We start from the raw sequence: 21,248 nt of genomic DNA, 5'->3' as shown, positions 1-21,248 counted from the left end.
AGGGAGCGGGGTCACAACATAGTTCACGAAGCAGAGTACAAACCGAAGGTTTTATCTTTCCCGCCGGTTCGTAGAGGACCAACCATACTGATAGTCCATCATGCTCTGCGCCACTTCCGTTCGCGCGTTTTAATTACGTCACGCGCCAGTTCTCGCGGTATCTTCCGGTTGCTGAGGCCCTTTAACAAAGATCTCGCGAAATTTGTCCAACGGGTCCAATCTAGCCTCTCACCCTCCCCCACTCCACCCCCAACCCGTCCTTCCTTTCTCTGTCTCTGTCACCAAACTCTCTCCTCCCCTCCCTTGAGCTCACCGCCCACCTCTGGTTTCCGATTTTAGACCGGAACCGGAAGTTTTGTGGGCGGGGCCCGGCGGAAGAAAACGCAGCGGAGCCTGAGCCGGGACTCGGCTGTGGCCGCAGCCCCTGTCCCCGCCACGGACCGCCGTGGCTCCAGGTTGAAGGTCGGTCCGGAGGCCGGTGGGCGCGGGTCTCCCCCGGACTGTCCGGGCCGCAACCATCCCTGGCCCCCCGGGTTCCGCAAGGGATCATGTCTACAGCCTCCGCCGCTTCTTCGTCCTCCTCGTCTTCCGCCGGTGAGATGATCGAAGCCCCCTCCCAAGTCCTCAATTTTGAAGAGATCGACTACAAGGAGATCGAGGTGGAAGAGGTGAGCGAGGCCCGGCACGGAGGCGCTGGCCCCGGCCGGTCCAGGTCTCTTCCTGGTCCCGACTCTTAAGGCGCCTCCTCGACCCCTCTGTTTCGTGGGGTCCACCGGGTGTCCCCACACTCCATGGAGACCGGGTGTAAAGGGGACTCTCCGCGTTCACCTGCTCCGGTGTAGCTCTCTTTTTTCCTCACTTCGGCACTCTTGAGTTTGAATTTGATATTCCGGTGCCTGGATTTGGGTCATCTCAAACAGAGAAGGATGAACTGGTGCGGTCGTGTGGTCCACCAGTTCTCGAATCTGTTGAGTAGTAAAATTCATCAAAGACCATGGCCGTTTTGGAGTTTTGGTTCTCTAAAGCATAGTGTTGTTAAGGGCTAAGGATTTTATCATGTTCGACTTCCAGCTCAGCGTCTGGCGCCCAGTGAGTGTTCTATGGATGCTTGATAAATTAATACATCCCCAGGTCTAACACAGTTTTTCCCCGAGTACGGAATGGTTCTCAGCTTAGCCGATTCCATAGAGCAGTAGTCGTAATAGTAAGTGTTCTGCCTTCAATTAGACTACTTTAGATTGATTTCACCTTTAGTACTGTAGACTGCTATACGATGAAAAGATGTTTCAAGTAGCATATTCTGAAAAGATAACTAATGATTTCGGTGACAACCAGAATATATCAGACCAAAAATCGCTGTTAGAAAACCCGAATCCATTCTTTATACTGCAATAAATTATTTTAGAGCAAGGTAATAATGTGCCTTTAATAACTGCTTCTTTCCAAATTCACAGAGATTGGTTGTAAAGTCCACAAAATTTAGAAAAGTAAAATCTGTATATATGTAAAGATACACTTTAGAAAGTGTTAAAACTTTGGTTGAAAATTGTATCTGTTATTTACCATTTATCATTTTTAAAATGTACTAAGCACCTTACATTACATACACCAAAAAGAACCCTGTATGTCCTATATTACAGACTGTCAATTACCTCTACTTTAAAAATTCAAAATTATTTTTAGGTGGTGGCAAGCTAAAAGTAGTGAGATAATTATCCTTCAACAAATAATTTTTTTCTATGCATGTTTTGGAAGAATAATGGACTATTTAATCATATTTTTACTTGAATAAAATAACCTTAAAGGTCACTGAAAACAACCTCATTTTACAAGATAGTGTAAGTGGGAAGAGCAAAGCCTTTGGAAGGAGTTAGATGAAGGTTCAGTATATCAGCTATGCCACTTATTAGCTGTATGATTTGGAGCAAGTCTCCTGACTAACTTTGTTAAGCTTTCATTTCCTTAACTGTAAAATAGGGATAATAATTTCTATTTCATTTTATTTGTATAACAGATTTTATTAGGTAATACATGCAAAACACCCAACACTGCCTGACACACATTACTAGGAAACTGAGTTACAGAGAGGAACAGTGACCTGCTTTAAGGTCACATGGCTAAAAGAAGGACCCATAGTTTGGAAAGAGGGGGGAATTTGTGTGTGTGTGTGTGTGTGTGTGTGTGTGTGTGTGTGTTCTGTTGAGGCTATGATAAATTCCTTTTTAAGAATTGGATAGTTGATCCAGCTTTCATGGCTAACATTCTTTCTTTTTTAAGAATGAAAATTTGGTGAGTCAGTATAAAAGAATTACAGTTTTTAAATAAGCATTTACGTCTGCTCTGTGGTGAACTGTTATGCTTGTAGACTACAGATTGTCATATAATAATAACTTATACTTCATGGTCTTCCAAATGCTTTCACAGACTTACATCATTTGGTTTTTACCACCTTAGTTTTCCCACACTACTTTCTAAAGCATTTTACATTCTTGGTTACTAAGGTGTCATTTATCATTTTACTGCTCTTCCTCCGAAGCCACTTAACTTCTGATTGAGGTTCTGTTTCCAAAGACCCTTCCTTCAGTTTAGATAATGTTTCAACTTTTCTTTGGTATTTTTAGGACATTCCTGAGGAGTAAATTTTTGTTTGTAGCTGAAGTTTTCTAATGTCAGGCAGTCATCTAATTTTATTCTTCTCACTTTTTTATTACGCAGTTTAATTTCATGTTAAAGATTGAATTTAGACTCTTCTAATGTTAAAACTGTTACATAATTTTCATTATATTCTTTATTTTCACATTAAAACAGTGTTACATAATCTAGCGTGCACAGCACTCGGTAACTATTTCTTAACTTAGATTCTACTTCTGGCTTAAAATCTTGAATAAGAGAACAGAGAAAGGTGACTAAAAACAAAAAGTATTTTATGTTGCTTTCAGTATTTTATGTGGTACCGGTATATTGCATATAAATAAAGAAAATCATATTCTGTTTCTCAAATAAGTGTAATTGAATCAGCATTATATCGGTTCAGTTGGAAACTATGTAAGAAAAATACTCCAACCATGAGCCAAATATGCATTCATTTCGTAGGTGCATATTTTTAAGGCATCAGCTGATTTTACGCCTTACATTTCTAATATCTCTAATATCATGACTCAGTAATATCAGCGTGGAACTTCCTAAATTCAGTTCTGATATCAAATGATGTCAGGTCTCAGCATCAGAAACCTATGTAGGTACTTTTTTTAAAGTCATTTAGCTTTTGTCGTTGTGGATCTGAGTGTAGAGACTGTTGGAATAAACTGTGAGGTATGCACATTGTGGACTAGCTTGCAAGAAGTGGTGAAGGCAGTGTGTTGTGGTAAAAAAGTGTACCCAGTAGGCTGGGTATTTAGAAAATGTCAATGCCATACGGATTTTGCCATAATGTGTTTCAGTAACTTTGAGCAAGTCACCTTATTTTTCTGGGCCTCTGATTTCTCATGTAAAATAAGAGATTGAACAAGATCATGTAAGGTCTCTTCCAGTTCTAAAATGAAAACACATTATTGTTTGCAGTATTTATGCTGTGTTTCCACAGTAAGCTTTAAGAACAGTGATCATGACCTCTTGTGGACTGTAGTTTGTGACTAACTAATCCTGGTTAAATAGGGCAAATGATACCCCCATTTTACAGATACTGACAAATGGTCATAGAATTTGATTTGCCAGAAGCCTCATGTCTAATTAAATGGTAGAGCCAGGAAATGAATTTGCGATTTCTCACTCCTGAGTCATTTGCTCTTTCCATTTGGATTTACAGGGTCACTTTGGTTCTTTCTGAAGTACTCTGTAACCAAACCTTATTGTAAGAATGGGGAAACAAAATACTGATTTCCTTTATAATAGTTGGTCTTGAGCATTTAATGAACAGTGTCTTCTGTGGATAATACTGCTAAGATTATGGAAGATGAATAGAAGGATCCTAGGATTCTCTCCTTAAAAACTTTCACTTACTGTGAGGCTAGATTTTTAGGACCACAAATTTAAAACTATGAATGTAATGTAAATTGAGCATTTAACCCATAATTTGAAAGTAGAGTTTATCACAGAAGGCTCCATTGAGTGGGAAAGATTTTGAAACTACGTTTTGAATAAAGTAAGCATCAGAGATTGGGAAAGATACTAAGATGAATTTTCTTTGCAGTTGTTCCTCTGCCTCTAATGCTCTTCCCCCCAGAACTTCAAATGGCAGACTCCTTCTCATCATTCAAGTCCGACTTCAAACGTTACTTCCTTAGAGAAGCCTTCCCTGAGCAACCTAGATCTTTGTCATTTTTGTTATCCTTCATGGCACTTACCAGTAACCAAAATTATGTATCCCTCCAGCAAAGTTTAACCTGTCTTATTCCCACTTGTAACTCCAATGCCTAGCATCTAAAGGTTTTCTATAAATAGTTGCTGAGTGAGTAAATGAAGTTACCACAGCATAATCATGAGAATTTTAGTGTCCATCTGGTTCTCTTATATGGTCTGGTTCTTTTATGTGATATAACCAGAGGTTAAGATAAGTTAGTGATTCGGCTAAAGTAGCATTTACACTAAAAATGAAATCTGATTCTCTTTGCAAATGTTGATTCCATTACAATCCATTATACCTAGCAAATACTTTGGTTTAGCCGGGGGTAAAAGATGCTGCAAAGGGTGAGGTGCTGAGAGTAAGCCATGTATTGGTGGGCCTTTACTAAAATGCTAAAAAGACCATATTTAGTATGGTTGCTTTTTAAAGGGGAGACCCACAGTGTTGATGTCAAGAATAGCATATGTGCAAGACACATATAATCATTGCAGCATTTATATCTTCTTAAGTTTCATCATGGAGACATGCAAAGATTTTGTTTTAAAGGGAAATACAGGAAGAACTTTGGTAGTGATGTACATTTTGTAATTTTACGTTATAAGTATATGGGCAACTGATAACAGAGAAAAACCTAACTTACAGTGGCCTGAATAAACTGATTCTATAGATTTGTTAGTCAGTATTAATATTATGAACATCCAAAATTATTAATAAGCTCTTCCACGAGCTCTTCTACTGAATACGATAATTACTAAAGCTTAGTAATTATCGTATTCAGTAGAAATCTGTAATTGTTATCTCAGTGAAGAGGTAACCACAGCGATAACTTTTATATTGTGCATGTGTAGCTTAAAAGATGACATGGGCATATTATTTGAAAGAAGGGCCTATTAAACAGGTCGGATGTCTTATGGCTGCTTTTAAAAGACTGCATGAAAAAGTCAAAAGAAAGTTTGAATAATCAAAGTTTTACTTTTATGTTATCAAGTCTGTCTGTCGGATGTCTTATGGCTGCTTTTAAAAGACTGCATGAAAAAGTCAAAAGAAAGTTTGAATAATCAAAGTTTTACTTTTATGTTATCAAGTCTGTCTTGTCAGCAGATGGCAGTTTACTCTGCCACAGTTTATTAATAGATTTTGAAGTTCTGAAATAGTTGGAGGCTCCAGGTTCTAACTGATAAATGTTAAGATCTATGCTTGTTCTGTCATGTTCCAAATTTCTAGCCAGAGTAGTGGCAGCACAGCCAGGGTCCATTCACATAGACCACAGAACAGAGCCAAAGCAAACTGACAGCTACAGTCACTGAACTAAAAATAACATGAATTGGGCACAATTAAGAATTATTTCATAGTAAATTAAGAGCACAGTGGCATACATGCTTTTCCATGTAGTTTTAGTTTAGGTGGTTTTTTGTTTTTAAAAACCTAACTTGAATAAAGGAATGCAGTAGTCTTCCATCTTAGAGAAATTAGTTTTTAAAGGAGTTGCTTTCTTTAAACACATACACCAACTTCTGATTTTGGTTTTTGTGCCTTTTAATACTAATTGCATGGAAATATTCTATAATCATCTCTCTTATTCTTCTGTACTTTTTATTAAGAAATTAAATTTAAATCTGCTTTATTACATGAGACTAAAGTTGTGGACCCAAAACCATGAGGGCTAAACCATAGGGGGAGAGCTACATATAATAAGAGAATTAATCTGAGAACATTTTAATTTAGAAAACATTCATAAATTCAGAAGGAAATATTTCTAAATTGATTTCCCTTTTAAAACCAAAGTTCTCTTTGCGTTCCTCTGTTCTTCTATTTTTACATCTGAGGGATTGTGAAAAATATCTGAAATATTTATTTCTAGGTTCACCATTTTGGATGGATGTGTGTGTTGGAGGGGATACTTGTAATTTGGATGTGCACCATTTTTTACACTCTTGGTGAAAACTGATCTTTGGGGAAAGCTGTCAGTTCAAACTAATTGTTAATGATAATATGTCAAAGAACCTTACTAAGATATGAATGCAATCCAAAAAGCATATTTGATTGTGAACTTGAATTAGAAATTTGGTAGTAAGTAAAAAGTGACTTCCTTTCAGTGTTTTGTAGTTTGAATATTAGTTTTTTCATTGTTTACCTCAGTTGCCATTGTGTCGCAGTTTGCCATCTGTGCCACTCTTTTCTCCTGATCTACCATGTGTCAGGAAAAACATTAGGTTGCTCACAAGAATTCTCCTTTTCCTTTCTTCCTGCCCAAGATGTCATGTCCATATTATTTATGGAAAACTTCAGCAAGGGAGGGCTCTCTGGTCTATGTCATGGTTTCCAGTGAAGTGTCCTGTCTCACAATTATGGTTTTAATATAACCTAATACAGTAATTCTCAAATATCACAATCACCTGAAGGATTTGTTCAAACACAGATTGCTGGGCCGGACCCTCAGACTCAGTAATTCTGGGTGGGAACCTGAGAATAACATCTTCTCAAATTTCCAGGCAATGAAGATGCTTCCGGCCCAGAGACCACACTTAGAGAGCCATTGGCTTAATGCTTTTGCTGTTTTTATGTCTGCTTTCTTCTTGAAACTCTTCTTTTTTGGCTTCTTGTGGCACTTTCCGGGTTTGCCTGCTACCTTATTGACTGCTGCATCTCAGTGTTTGCTGGTTCCTTCTCCTCTGTGTTCTAAATGTTGAAGTGCTTCAAAGCTCAGTTCTGGGACCCCAGTATTTACATGTTATTTTTTGGTCACAGCATCCAGTTGATTGACTAGAAGTACCAACTAAATGCTGATGACTCTCCCAAGTTTTCATCTCCTGCCTGACTTCTCCCTGACTCATGTTTCCACTTTCTTTCTTGATATCTCCGCTCGGATCTAATAGGCATCTTAAGCTTTATATGACTAAATCAGAACTCTGTGCCATTAAAAAAAAAAGAGAAAATCTGCTTGCTCCAGTCTTTCTTATCCTTCATTAAACTGGTGCTGAGTCTAGACGTTATCCTTGATTCATCTCTTTTCCTGTCCACCTGTCCTGCCTGCATGGAGATCATCATTGACTTTACCTCTAAAACCTATCCCAGATCTGCCCATTTTTCGGCACTACCATCAACCTTGTCCTCAAAGCTCTTCTCTCTTGCTTGGGCTGCTTTTACAGCCTCTACCTGGTCTCTCTTTGTATATATACTAGCTTCCCTACAATCCATTCTTCACACTAGAGCCAGAATGATTTTTTTTTAATGCAAAATCATGTCACATTCCTCCTTAAATTCCTCTAATTGCTTCCCATTACTTAGACTGAAATCCACACTCCTTTTCATGGTGCCAAGAGCCGTTCAGGATCCAGAGTCTGCCTCTATCTCCAGCTTTATCTTTTTTTATTTTTTTAACATCTTTATTGGAGTATAATTGCTTTACAATGGTGTGTTAGTTTCTGCTGTATAACAAAGTGAATCAGCTATATGTATACATATGTCCCCATATCCCCTCCTTCTTGCGTCTCCCTCCCACCCTCCCTATCCCACCCCTCTAGGTGGTCACAAAGCACCGAGCTGATCTCCCTGTGCTATGTGGCTGCTTCCCACTAGCTATCTGTTTTACATTTGGTAGTGTGTATATGTCAATGCTATCTCCACCTTTATCCTGCATCACTCTTCCCTTTTCCCAGTATGCTCCGCTCACACCAAACACTCCAAGTATTCCTCTAGGTCACCACTAAAGTATCACCTTTCTCAGTGAGGCCTTGCAGGACTATCCTGTTTAAAACTGGGGTGGGGGTAGTGCACACACGTGTACACACACACACACACACATAATTATGCTGCTTTTCTTCTTAGTGCACTTATTAGTTTCTAAAATATATCTTTTTTTAAAAAAATAAATCTTGCTTCCTCTTTATGTGTCTCCCTCCACGAGAATATAAGTAGTTAGAGCGAGGATTTTGGTTTGGTTTGTTCCCTTCTTTGTCTGGAATGCGTAGGATAACGCCTAGTCTCTAGATGGGGTTCAAATATTGTTGAATAGGAAATGAGGGTTTTTTTTCCCCCTTTAGGGCCTTTACATTAGTTGTTTCTTCTTGTTTGCTCGGTTCCATGTGTCATTCAAATATCAAGTTAGTAACCTCCTCAGATGGCATTTCATACTATCCAGCCATAAGTTTCACCAGTCTCTTTGTCACATTATTCAATTTTTGGTTTTCTACACAGCATTTATTTTACAAGCTGATATTTTTCTTATTCATTTTTTTGTCTATTGACTGTCTTTTCTTTCCTCTCCTGGCCCCCCTTAAATTGAAAGTACATTCCTTGTAGATCAGGGCCTTTGTCTTATTTACAGCTGTATCTCTTGTATCCCAGATGGATATAGTAGACATTCAAGAAATATTGGTTTAAGAAGTAAAGAAGTGAAGTTCATCATTCTCTTGGCATTAGCCTCACTTCACCCCTCGAAAGCAGGAGATCTTACCCATTTTTCCCTGCTTGCTGACTAAGCCTTCCCCTTTGGCTTTCATTGATCCTCTGAAATTCAGCTGAGCTCTACATTTAGCTCCTTGTATTTGAGCTGTCTACCATCCAACAGCCTCCTTCCTGCAGTCAGAAAACTCTTCAGTTACCTTGTTTTTCTCTTGGCAAGAGTTTTTCTGTATCATTTCCCTGTACTGTCGGGGCTGAGGGAACCTGGGTAGGGCCTCCCTCTGACTGTCTCCCTTGCCACACTTACTCATTTGCAGCTTCCCATGTTGGCAAAGCATATCCTGTGAGACTGCTTCCTCCTGGGGATCTCAGTGAGAAGTTGGGAGGGAGGGGGCGTGGGAATAAGTCTTTCCTGCCCTTGAAACCCTAAGTCTGTCCTGAAAGCCGCCATCATGGACTCTCACTTTTGGCTCTCTTCAGCTGGGAAGTGTTTTTTTTAAAAATTTCAATGCTGTTGTTTTGTCTTGAATTTCTTCTCTACCTCGTTTTCATCCCACAAAGGCAGGAATCAATTCTTTATATATTTTTTTTCTTTCACTCCTAATATTTATGCCATTTGAAAAACTGAGAAGTCACATTTTGATTCTGTGATATGGTGATTTATAAGAAATAGGTACTTGGTCGTTCAAATGATCAAAATATATTTCTCATATATATATTTGGTCTTTGTCTACAGTTCCTGGCTCACAGCTCCCCAGACTCTGATTTTCGTAAGTGAAGAGAGAGATAAAGATGTCTCAAGGTTAATTTTGGACCACATCTAAGGATGGGGCTGGTTGCCAGGAGAACCAACAATGTGATTAGAGGGTTGGGATTTTCAGTCCCACCGCTCTGACCTCTGGGGAGAGGAGAAGGGCTGGAGGTTGAATCATTCATGGCCCTGTGATAAAGCTCCATATAAACCCAGAAGGACAGGGTTCAGAGAGCTTCCAGGTTGGTGAACACGTGAGGATTGGGGGAAAGTGGGGCACAGAGAGAGGGTATGGAAGCTCCGTGCCCTTTCCGCTTACCTTGCCCGGCTGTTCCTGAGTTATATCCTTGTGTAGTAAACTGGTAATCTAGTAAGTAAAGTGTTCGAGTTCTGTGAGCCACTTGAGCAAATTAATCAAACCCAAGGGAGGGGGTCACTGGTACCTCCAGTCTATAGCTGGTTGATGAGAAGCACAGGTGATAGATAACCTGCCTTGTGACTGGCCTCTCAAGGGGGAGGGGTTGCACTCTGGTAGAACTGAGCCCTTAACCTGTGGGATCTGATGCTCTCTCCAGGTGGATAATGTCAGAATTGAGCTGAATGGTAGGATGTCCAGCTGGTATCTGAGAATTGCTTGGGAGTGTGGGGAAACCCCCCTCCACACATTGGAACTGGTGATCAGAATCATTAGATACACAGAAATATAATTTGTGAAGCAATGACTCTGTGCCTCTAACCTTTGAATTCACAGCAGTTATTTTTTCTATCATGTGTTTCAGTTTATGTGTACAACCTTGGGCATCTTGGACTTACTTTATTATCATTTTAGATCTGTTGTTTCACCATACATGTGAAATATAATATGGCCCTAATGTGAGTGGAGGCTTCTTAAGTACATGGGCTCTCATCTTACATGAATATGCCTGTTTGTATTTCAGACAGTTCAAAACATTGCTTTCTTAAACAAAAGGGAGGAAGCTTATCATGTCCTTGCTTGCCCACATTTTGTTACCATAGTTTTACGTTGCAAACTCAGAGTCAGCCATCATCTCAGCACTAGGTGGCATTTGTGCATCACAATTAGTCATGCACACCTTACACAGTTTTTACAACAGATGTATGATCCACAAATGCAATGTTTGGAATCCCTGCAGGGACATTTCTGAGAATAGGAAAATGAAACAAGAGGAGACCTACCGAGTACCAGTTGCTTTGATGTATTTGTAAATATATAATTGAAGAATATATTAAATTACTCCACAATCATTATTTCATAGTAATATCAATAAGTTGGCTGGTCTCCATCCATGCTTTCTTAGCCGACATTGTCATAAAGTTGAAATTCATTTTAGGACCTGTTTGCTATTCATAGTGGTTAATTGTGAGAGAAATGAGGAATATAGCTCCTGAAACTGATTCATACCCTACTCCAAGCACTTATTATTCTTTTGTAATATTGAAGAAAATGCCTGGTTTTGACTTATGAACACTATAGATATTCGCTGAGGAAAATGTAAGCATCTCCCTTTTACTGTTGAGAAAGCAGAAACTCAAAGACATTAACTTGCCCAGTATTGGTAGCTAATAGGCAGACAGAACCTACACTTAAACTCAAGTCTGTTAGGTTCCAGATCCTAGGTGTACTTTTTCTGTTATTCTGATGGTACCAGGTTTAACCAATAACCATTCACGTTAAAGTAACTGAATGACAAGTCCAAATAACTGACATTGGTTCCTTTCCCTTATGAGAGGTGTGGAGGAGGGCTAGAGCCTAAGCAGGAGGTCCCTGAGCACCCAGGGCTAGGAATGGAAAAAGGGAAAGTCACTAAAGGAAAGACAGCCCAGTTTCCTTTAAGTTAATGACATCCAGAGGCTGAATATAGAGTGAATTGGTCATTACATACTCTAGGCTTCAAATCCTGGCTTCTCTGACCCTGTGATCTTGGGCAACTTGCAACCGTCTGACTCAGTTTACTACTTACCTTAATGGAGGAGGATTAAATGTGTTAATGCATGAAAGCACATAGACTAGTAGTACCTGGCACATGATAGGCATTCAATAAATGTTAACCATTTGGGTGGTTTTATACATTAAGCAACATGAGAAATGTCCATACTGCTTTGTGTAATGTTTGAATTGGAATTTGAGGTATGGCTAGAATGGCCATCCATCTCAGTTTACAACTACTGTCCTGGTAGTTATAAGCACCCCTTTCTTACTCTACAAGGAGTCCCTGTACATGTAAGTTTGCCTAAAGTGAAGACTCCTCCTCCAAGAGAAGATATAACTGCTCCTTTCCGAAATATAATACAGATATATGTGTACAAATCAGGATCTCTAACATTCTGGTGTTAGACTTCCTGGCATCAGACTGCACTTGCTCTTTACTAGCTACATAGCCCTGGGCAAGTTAGTTGATTTCTTTAAACCTAGATGCTTCATCTGTAAAATGAAGATACCTCTAGTACCTGTCACCTAAGGTTGTGTAAATGATGTAATGTATGTAAAGCACTTAGCTTAGTGCCTGCTATATAGAAAGTACATCATAAATGAGAGCTGTACAGGGAATTAGATTTTTTGCTTAAGGAAGTACTTAGGTCTGTTGGAAGTTGAAATGGAGTAGATGGCACCTAACTAAGGTCATTTACAGTGATAATGTAGAATGATTTTGTTCTAACAAGTATCTAAAGCTATTCTTTTGTTGTTGTTTTAATATTTTGGCAAATTTCAAACGTTAATAGAAGTCGAATAGCCTGAGAGAGGAATGAGTTCATGAGCTACCCATCAGCTTCAACAATAATACAACATATTGTCAATTTTTATTTTTAACTTTAATGAGATATATTTTACATATCATAAAATTTACCCATTTGAAGTGTACAATAATTTGTACAAATTTGCTAAGTTGTACAAACATCACCAGAAATCAGTTTTCAAACATTTTCATCACCTTGGTGTAGGATTCCTCCTACCCATTTACAGTTAATCCCAGTTTCCACTCTTAGCCCCAAACAACCACTGATCTACTTTCTACCTCTAAAGATTTGCCTTTTCTGGACATTTTGTATAACTGAAATCATACAATATGTGATCTCTTGTGTCTGGTACTCAAGCGTAGTGTTTTTAAGGCTCATCCATGTTGTAGCATGTATCAGTAGTTCATTCCATTTTCTTGACAAATAATATTCCATTGTATAATATGACACTAGCATGTATCAGTAGTTCATTCCATTTTCTTGACAAATAATATTCCATTGTATAATATGATACTATGTTTTTACTGTCCTTCACAGTGGCCAGTTTTTTATCATCTCTATTTTTAATCTTTCCCATCTACTGCCTTCCCCCACTGAATTATTTAAAAGCTACTTTTTAATTTCATAAATATGAGAGCTTAAAACATTGATTATACGTTTCTGCTTTTTATTTATTTTTTTCCAAGCCATCTTCTCTCTATCCTCTCATTCATCTTGCCTGTTTTAATTTGTTTTCTGTCACTAAGAGTCTTTTTTTTTTTTTTTTTGCGGTACGCGGGCCTTTCACTGTTGTGGCCTCTCCCACTGCGGAGCACGGGCTCCGGACGCGCAGGCTCAGCGGCCATGGCTCACGGGGCCCAGCTGCTCCGCGGCATGTGGAGTCTTCCCAGACCGGGGCACGAACCCGTGTCCCCTGCATCGGCAGGTGGACTCTAAACGACTGCGCCACCAGGGAAGCCCTCTAAGAGTCTTTTTTGTTTGTTTTCAGTTTTGAGAATGAAGAGATGTCTAGACCATAAACTTGCAAAGATAGAGACAGTACATTTCATTATCTCCTCACTCTAATGAAAATTCATACCTACTCAGTGGCAAATCCAGATCGTGATGATTTCTAAAAATCTTCTTTAATAAATCTTTCAGATTGGCTTCATTGTTATGCATTAGGCTGTTATTTGTTTCTGATTCTCGTGAGTTTTTTTTTTAAAGGTCGTTGGAAGAGGAGCTTTTGGAGTAGTATGCAAAGCTAAGTGGAGAGCAAAAGATGTTGCTATTAAACAAATAGAAAGTGAATCTGAGAGGAAAGCTTTTATTGTAGAGGTAAGTTGAAGTGTCATTTCTGTTGTGTAGTTCTTCACCTAAGATACTCTGTGAATTTAATATTATGAAAAAAAATGTTTCTCAGTTGTCATTTCTCTGTACACTTGAACATCAGCAGTTTGGTTGAACCAAAGGGAATGCCATAGGAATATTTTTTCATTCACACTCTTAATTCTGATTAAAAATTAGGGGAAAAGAGAATTAGCTACATAAATGAATTCGTCCCTGAATTAAAATACAATCTCTTCCATGTAATTCAGGTCTATTTCAAGGCATATAATTTAAATTTTAAAATAGAAAAGAAATGGTAATCTCTCCCATTATCTAAAATTAAGAAGGGAAATTTTATGCATTCATTTTTGACTGAACATTTTTAGAAATTCAAATGAGATTATTTTAAGGAAAAACAATTTCAAATTGGTTTCTCTCATTTAACACGAAAATTTACAACTCTCTTCTCTTACATATTTGATGATGGAGGAGAATTTGATAATCATGAGATTATTGTATTACCAGCTTCATTCTTTTATGCTGTTTTATATATTAGATCACAGTATTTCAATAAATCAATGGTTTTATCACTTTTTAACTTCATTGGCCAATAGATGAGTGGTCTTTACCTTATAAACCTTCTGAATTTATATCTGTGATTTTATTTAATTATAATTTCAAAATATACTTCATGATACTTTTTAATGTATAACATGAAGAAATGAGAACTTAGTTGTGAGATGATGAAGTGGATTTTTGTAATTAGTTGAATGAGTTGAGAAATGCTGATGAATGGTTTGATGTCATCATGAAGAAAGATGATCTATAGTAGTATGTTCCAGGAGTCTGGCTTTATCTTGCCTTATTCACAATTTTTGTTTATGGTTTATATGAGGTCATTGATCGTATACTCTTGTATTGGTAGTTTCCTAAAACTAGGTAAAAATGTGTTAAAGGCTAGCAATCCAGAGTCAAAAAGATCATAATAGCTTGCAGAAAAAAAGTTTCTCATCAAAGTTATGTATACATGTAATTTGTTGATAAATTGTCAAATGGTTCTCCATGTATTCTTACTAAAAAAAAACGTTAATCCCCGTACCTCCTCGCATCAAGTTTTCTGCTTCTCAGAGGCAACTACTTTGAGCTCATCCCTTAGTTTTATATGGTATCCCCCAATCCAGAGACTCACACCTTCTTTAAAGAAGGTATTATCATATTTCTATCTCTGTATTTATCTCTATATTAAATATATATCTCTATATTTAGGAAGGTATTACACCTTCTGTAAAGAATCAACCTCTAATCTTTGAGACAGTAAAGAGGCAGTCACTAAGCTGTTTGAAGTCAGGGCTGGAGGGAATCTTTGGTCTAACTTTTAAGCAATCTCTCTGCTCTTTTATTAGCTTGTATGAATAGATACCTGGTACTACCACCACTCCTCCACCTTTTGGAAGGTTTGTGAGATAAATCTGGTTGCTTCTCACTTTTTCTCATTTCTTTTAGGTCTGCTGTGTTAGTTATTGCTAGTCATTTGCTGTCCAACTTCCAAAAATATGTACTGTTTTCTCATTTCACATTCTCTTCATCCTTCTGAGTTTATGCCTTGAAAAAAGTACCTTTACCTTCTTAGTGGTATTTGAGGAGGGAACAGGAATAAATGCTTGAATAATCTGCTATCTGAAGCTCAGTAGTGAATCTTAATGAGATGAAATATAATAAATAGTGATATTAAGTCTGTTAGGACTGAAAATCTACAAATGTTGGCTGTAGAAAAATACAGCTTTCTAAGTAGCATGTAGTAAAAAGGTTTACCTTAGTGGACTTCATATGAGCCAGCAGTATAATGTAGGTAGTAGAGAAGGAAAGGAAGAAGAAAGGGGGAGAAGCAGAAAAGGGAGAGAAGAGAGAGCAAGGCGCAGTTTGGGGGGATATGTTAATAGAAATTTGAGATGTAGAGAAAGGGAGATGAGTACAGCCAAACCCCTCACTGACCTCCATATGAATCATTGGATTGGATTGGATAAAACTGGAAGTAAGGAGACCAGTTAGGAGAAGGCTGTAGTAATTACTACAGTGGTTCAGGTTGGAATTGCTAAGGCAGTGGTAGTGGGAATGGAGAAGAGGGAGTTAACTCAAGAGATGGAAGATGGAAGGAAGAGAATGCAGATTTTAAGTCAGACCAAAGTTCAAACCCTGGCTGTACTGTTTCCTAACTCTAGGGTATTTAGCAGCTCATTTAACCTTCTCTGAGCCTTATCTTAAAGGTACCTCATCTTTAAAATGAAAATGATAATACCTACCTTGCAAAGTTGTGAGGATTATACAATATCTATAAAGTGCCCACCAGTGCCCAGCGTAGAGTAGGTCGGCTATTCATTCAACCATCACCTTTGAAGATGATGATGATGATGATATGGCTTCTTCTGGTTTGGATAACTCAGCTCAGTGCCATCTCGGGGATGGCATCCTTGGCAAAGTTAATTTCTTCTTCTAATTTGTACTTATGCCTTGTACATAACTCCTGTTATAGCACTTGGCACATTGCTTTAATTATTTGTGTACATGTCTCTCCCCCAACTAAACTGTGAGAGCTCTGGGCAGGGATTCTGTGCCATTCTGGGCAGGCACTTAGGACCACAGTGCCTGCTACGTAGGAAACAGTAATTGCTGATTGATTATGCTAATGTTTTGTACAATGGTAAAATTTGAATGATACTGTGAGATCACTTCGTTAAAAGTTAGCACTTTTTAAAAGAAACCTTAATTTGTTACAGCTTCGGCAGAAACAGTGATTGCTGATTGATTACGCTAATGTTTTGTACAATGTTAAGATTTGAATGATACTGTGAGATCACTTCGTTAAAAGTTAGCACTTTTTAAAAGAAACCTTAATTTGTTACAGCTTCGGCAGTTATCCCGTGTGAACCATCCTAACATTGTAAAGCTATATGGAGCCTGCTTGAATCCAGTAAGTTTGTCATTTTTTCATTATACTCTGTCTATAAGAAATGATGTGGCAGATACGTGCAGCTGTGTAGTTTATGAAGCTATTTTGATCTGTCATATTATTTCAAAAAAAAATTATATGTGTTTCTAATCTGTTAGCAACACAATATAAGGGAATAGTTGTCTTAGGTGGTCTTATCCAGTAACCTCATCTTCTTAGGAGGCTTACAATATCCTATGACAGCACCTGTTCATTTGCACTGGAAAAAGTCACCACAGATCTCGTGATTATGTTTTTATATACATCTCCACTCTTAGACAGTGGTCCCCTAGAAAACAAGGTCTTAGATCATAGATACCTTTTATTTCCTCTAGCACTATTCACATAGTAGGGGACAAAAGAATGATTTTTAATGCATTTTTAAAATCAAAGGTTGAACTAAGTTATCTCTCAAGTTCCGCAAGATGGTATAGCTCCGTGGTTAATTATTCTGGCATATGTTTCCTGTAGGTGTGTCTTGTGATGGAATATGCTGAAGGGGGCTCCTTGTATAATGGTGAGTGTCATTAGACCTGTCTTTATCTAGTAGAGTGAAATAATTGAAAAGCTTTTAATATAAATTGTAAGTTACTTAATGTTCTTCACAGTTTATCCTCAGAGTCCCCAAAGGAGGTAATTAAAAAAAGAAATCTGCTAAAGATTAAAAATGAAAAGACAAGATGCTACAACATTAGTATGTGAAATTTAGAGGTCTAAGGATATCAATCTTTTAAATTGATGGTACTCTGCATAATGTTAAAAGCATTTAAGTAAAGTCAAACTTGCTTTTTAAATAGATTTTAAAATATCTTCATACTTTTAATTTTTTCTTTTTGCCCTCTCTTAGCTTTCAGTCTCTTCTAGAACTCTTTAACCGCACATCCTTATTCTGCTTTATTTTGCTTTTTTCCCCAAAAATAAAATTGTGAAAATTCACTTCACAGAACATTTTTTTTAAATACAGCAGGTTTTTATTAGTTATCTATTTTATACATGTTAGTGTATATATGTCATTTTGATAACAATGAAAGGAAACTGTATCGTTTAGTTACCTTTATAGAACAGAGCTAACCCTTTCACTGTAAGAAACACCAAACATATATATAAATAGTCTCTTGTCACACCATTTATATAAAATAAATTGTAGCATTTTATTTTTTTTAATTAACATTATTTTATATAAACTTTTACTTACATTTACTGCTCATGTGATCATCATTGTTAATGGCTATCTGATACTCCCATGTTTTATTTGGTTGAACTATTTCTAGTTTTTAGCCATTATAGAAAGGATAATTGTAAACATCTTGATGCACATTTTGTTTCCTTCCATAGTATATCTCTGTATCTCTCTTATAGTAGTATGTCATCACATTGCTTATAATTTATAGTATTGTGTGAAAGACTGCATCTGTCAATATGAAAAAACCTGGTAATGTATATTAATTTTACTTGAATGTATGTATAACAGCTAATGGAATCTTATTAAATGTTAGGTACTTATGTGGTAGTTATCCATTTTAAATCATTAACTATTTCCATCTTTTTATTCGGAAAAGAATGAAAAGCAGGACCAATGGCAGCATGTGTAGGAAAATACCCAGTCGTGTGTTCTGATAGTGCTTGCATTCACCTTGTGTCTTTTGTTATATGCAATAAAGTTCTTTTTAGTTTGTGCCTTTCTTTTGCAGTGCTGCATGGTGCTGAACCATTGCCATATTACACTGCTGCCCACGCAATGAGTTGGTGTTTACAGTGTTCCCAAGGAGTGGCTTATCTTCATAGCATGCAACCCAAAGCTCTAATTCACAGGGACCTGAAACCACCAAAGTAAGTTCTAATAATGTGGTGTCTCTCTCTCTTGCCATCCCCTACCCACTCCCTAATTTAAACTGGTCGTTGCACATCAGTTTTTCTTCTCTCATCCCCTTTGGCTTGCTCAAGAATGTTTGTTTTTTATTTTTTTAAGATTGTTTACTTTTAACTCACCTTCATCATTTAGCCATTTATCTAAGCTTGCATTTTAGAATGTTGTCTTTAGTGGCATTTTTATTTTAGTTGAATTTTTATTTTTAATAACTTCTACCTTAGATTAGCATAATTCTAGAATCTATTAGTCTGTAAGTCCTATTTTGTGTCCACGGTATGTATTGTTTTCCCTAAATAGTTAGTTCCATGTGAGCAGAGACAAGTCTGTCTTGTTCCCCACTCTATCCCTAATAAGCGCAATGTCGACATTACACAAAAATATACAGAGTGGTTATTATTTGCCTTTTCAGAGGAAGGCAAAGGGCATTGCTGGCACATCTGAGTAGAAATTGAAAATATTCTGGATTTCTCCTTATTGAGGATTCTGGGACTTTGAAAGAACTTCAAAATTCCCTACATAAATATTTTTAAAGGCTAAAATTTTGTGGATTTTTTGTTTCTGTGGGTACACAATTAAAGAAAACATACATATTTTTGTCCCCATTTCTCTCTAATTTTTTTCTTCTCTGTCCACCTGTGAGAAAGTAAAAAGTCCCCGTATGCTCTTTCCCCTCTACCCCTGGCCACCACATCAGTCCTCAGATAAGAGGTATCCCCTAGGAAATCAGTCTCAAGTATTCCATTCTCTTGATGCTGGTTTAAAGCATTAAAGCATCCCTTCTGGGTATAACTTCTCACTCTCCTGTCTAATCTGATACACTCTACATAGGTTTCAACTCTTGGAATCACTGTTCTCGCTAGTGTACCTTATTTCCACCTCCAAGCTTAAACTGATTTCCCTTTCCCCAGGTCCCTGGTCAAATAATGTTTAAGCCCTAGATTTATGATACTTTTATTTTTTTGACTTGACTCCTAAGGTTGTTGTTGCAGCTACCTGTCTTGTGTAGTAAAGAAGAAAGCACTTTTTTTTCCCTAGTTTTAGAGACTGTGTCCTCCATACCCACCTCCCCACCCCATTTAAAAGAGTTGAATTATCAAAGCAAACTCATGAAAATCATAGCTCTTATCCAGCAACAAATTGGCTGATTTAAAGGATACAAGCAAGTAATCAGGCACAGACAAAGCATTCTTTTCCTGGACGAGCCAGAAACCATTAGATGCAACTCCCAAAAGTCACCCGTCTGCATTAGGGCTTTTTTGGCTTTGGAATAACTGAAGAATTATTAAACAATATACTTTAAAATATCTCACAAGAAAGTTATTTTTGTTTTTTAACATCTTTTATATTCCATAATTACACAGCTTAAACAGCTACCTCCATTCTCCATCCAACCATACCCCATAAATCCGTAAATGTTAGGTTTATTTAACCGACGTATTTAGACAGACCAGATACGTCCTACCAAAATCATCTACAGATGGGGACTCTCCTTTTGCTAATAAATACCATTAACATATTTAGAAGAGGTCTGGTATGTCTAGGTCATTAATTTCTCTTGGGCATCCTCATGGTTGGACTCATCCTGTAGTGTTGCACATTTCCTGTGGGGCACCCAGCATACAAATTGGGCTTTAGAATTAGAATTGATTTTTCAGAATGTACTGGGGAAAAGAAAATTATTTGGAATGACTGCTTTCATATATAATTGTATATACAAATACATGTACTGTATCTTATTGTCACTGGAAAACCTTTTGATTCTGTGGTCAGGAAGAGTTCCTCAGAATGGCATATAAAGAAGGGACCTGATGATGTGGTTAGGTGTTTTATACAGTATCAACTTGCACTAGTGCCCCTGTTTTATTTATCTTTTGCAAGTTCATCCAAAGTCTTATGAGTAAAGGAGTACTAATTGTAGCAATAATAATATAAAAGTCATTCAGAAAAATTATTATGATATTTTGAATGTACCAGGATGAAACAAGGAAGTCAGTTACAGAATTCTTATCTTGGGTTAAAAGTAGTAAGAACTTAACAACAATGAAACAAGGAAAAATTGTTTGTTTGTTGAAGTGCATGTAATTTGCATTTAACATTCTTTCCACTTAAATTGTCATAGAAGTATTTGTAGCATTATGGAGATGTGAATAGTAGTTTATCTGGCTTATCTTAGTCATGTTGGACTAAAAGAAAACTAACTTTCTAAGTAATCTCTCCAGTTAGAATTTTGTAACAAAATTATATACAAAGAATTTATTAACTGTAATTATAATGAATCCCCAACCCGATGTTGAATATTGCTACAATGTGATGATGCAAATTATATTACCCATCTTTATTTCTATTTGTCATCAAAAGGAAAACCTGAATAAGAGTATGCTACTTGGTGATTATATTTGCATAATATAGCACCTAGAAGAGTTGGAATCTTAAGTTCAGAAAATTTTCTGGAAATCTTTTATTGGGTCATTTTAATCAAGATAGGGTTATACTCTTACCACACACACATACTCTAAACATAAAAATGGTTTTGGGATTGAACATTTTTAGAAACATCTTCAAAATAAGGACATTAAAAATAAGGATAGGGCTTCCCTGGTGGCGCAGTGGTTGGGAGTCCGCCTGCTGATGCAGGGGACACGAGTTCGTGCCCCAGTCCGGGAGGATCCCACATGCCGCGGAGAGGCTGGGCCCGTGAGCCATGGCCGCTGGGCCTGCGTGTCCAGAGCCTGTGCTCCGCAACGGGAGAGGCTACAGCAGTGAGAGGCCCGTGTACCACAAAAAAAAAAAAAGATAGTTGTTTTCTTTCTTCTATATTGTTCATTTTTAC

At 37.5% G+C, this 21,248-nt stretch overlaps 1 protein-coding gene across 2 annotated transcripts in view; it reads left to right on the top strand.

Moving 5' to 3' along the window:
• Positions 1 to 375: 375 nt before the first annotated feature.
• MAP3K7 (mitogen-activated protein kinase kinase kinase 7) overlaps positions 376 to 21,248 on the top strand; it is a 68,173-nt gene continuing 47,300 nt past the window's right edge. For both annotated transcript variants that reach the window (XM_082668566.1, XM_082668565.1), the window contains exons 1-5: positions 376 to 668; positions 13,461 to 13,571; positions 16,465 to 16,530; positions 17,020 to 17,065; positions 18,240 to 18,378. In XM_082668566.1, the coding sequence (XP_082524692.1) occupies positions 549 to 668; positions 13,461 to 13,571; positions 16,465 to 16,530; positions 17,020 to 17,065; positions 18,240 to 18,378 (482 nt within the window). In that variant the 5' untranslated portion in view covers positions 376 to 548. The remainder of the gene's footprint in view (positions 669 to 13,460; positions 13,572 to 16,464; positions 16,531 to 17,019; positions 17,066 to 18,239; positions 18,379 to 21,248) is intronic.

The sequence above is a fragment of the Grampus griseus genome, assembly GCF_964374135.1.
Source record: "Grampus griseus genome assembly, chromosome: 13".
NCBI classification, from domain to species: domain Eukaryota; kingdom Metazoa; phylum Chordata; class Mammalia; order Artiodactyla; family Delphinidae; genus Grampus; species Grampus griseus.
The sequence above is the reverse complement of the archived record's forward strand: the minus strand, read 5'-3'. Positions and strand labels throughout refer to the sequence as shown.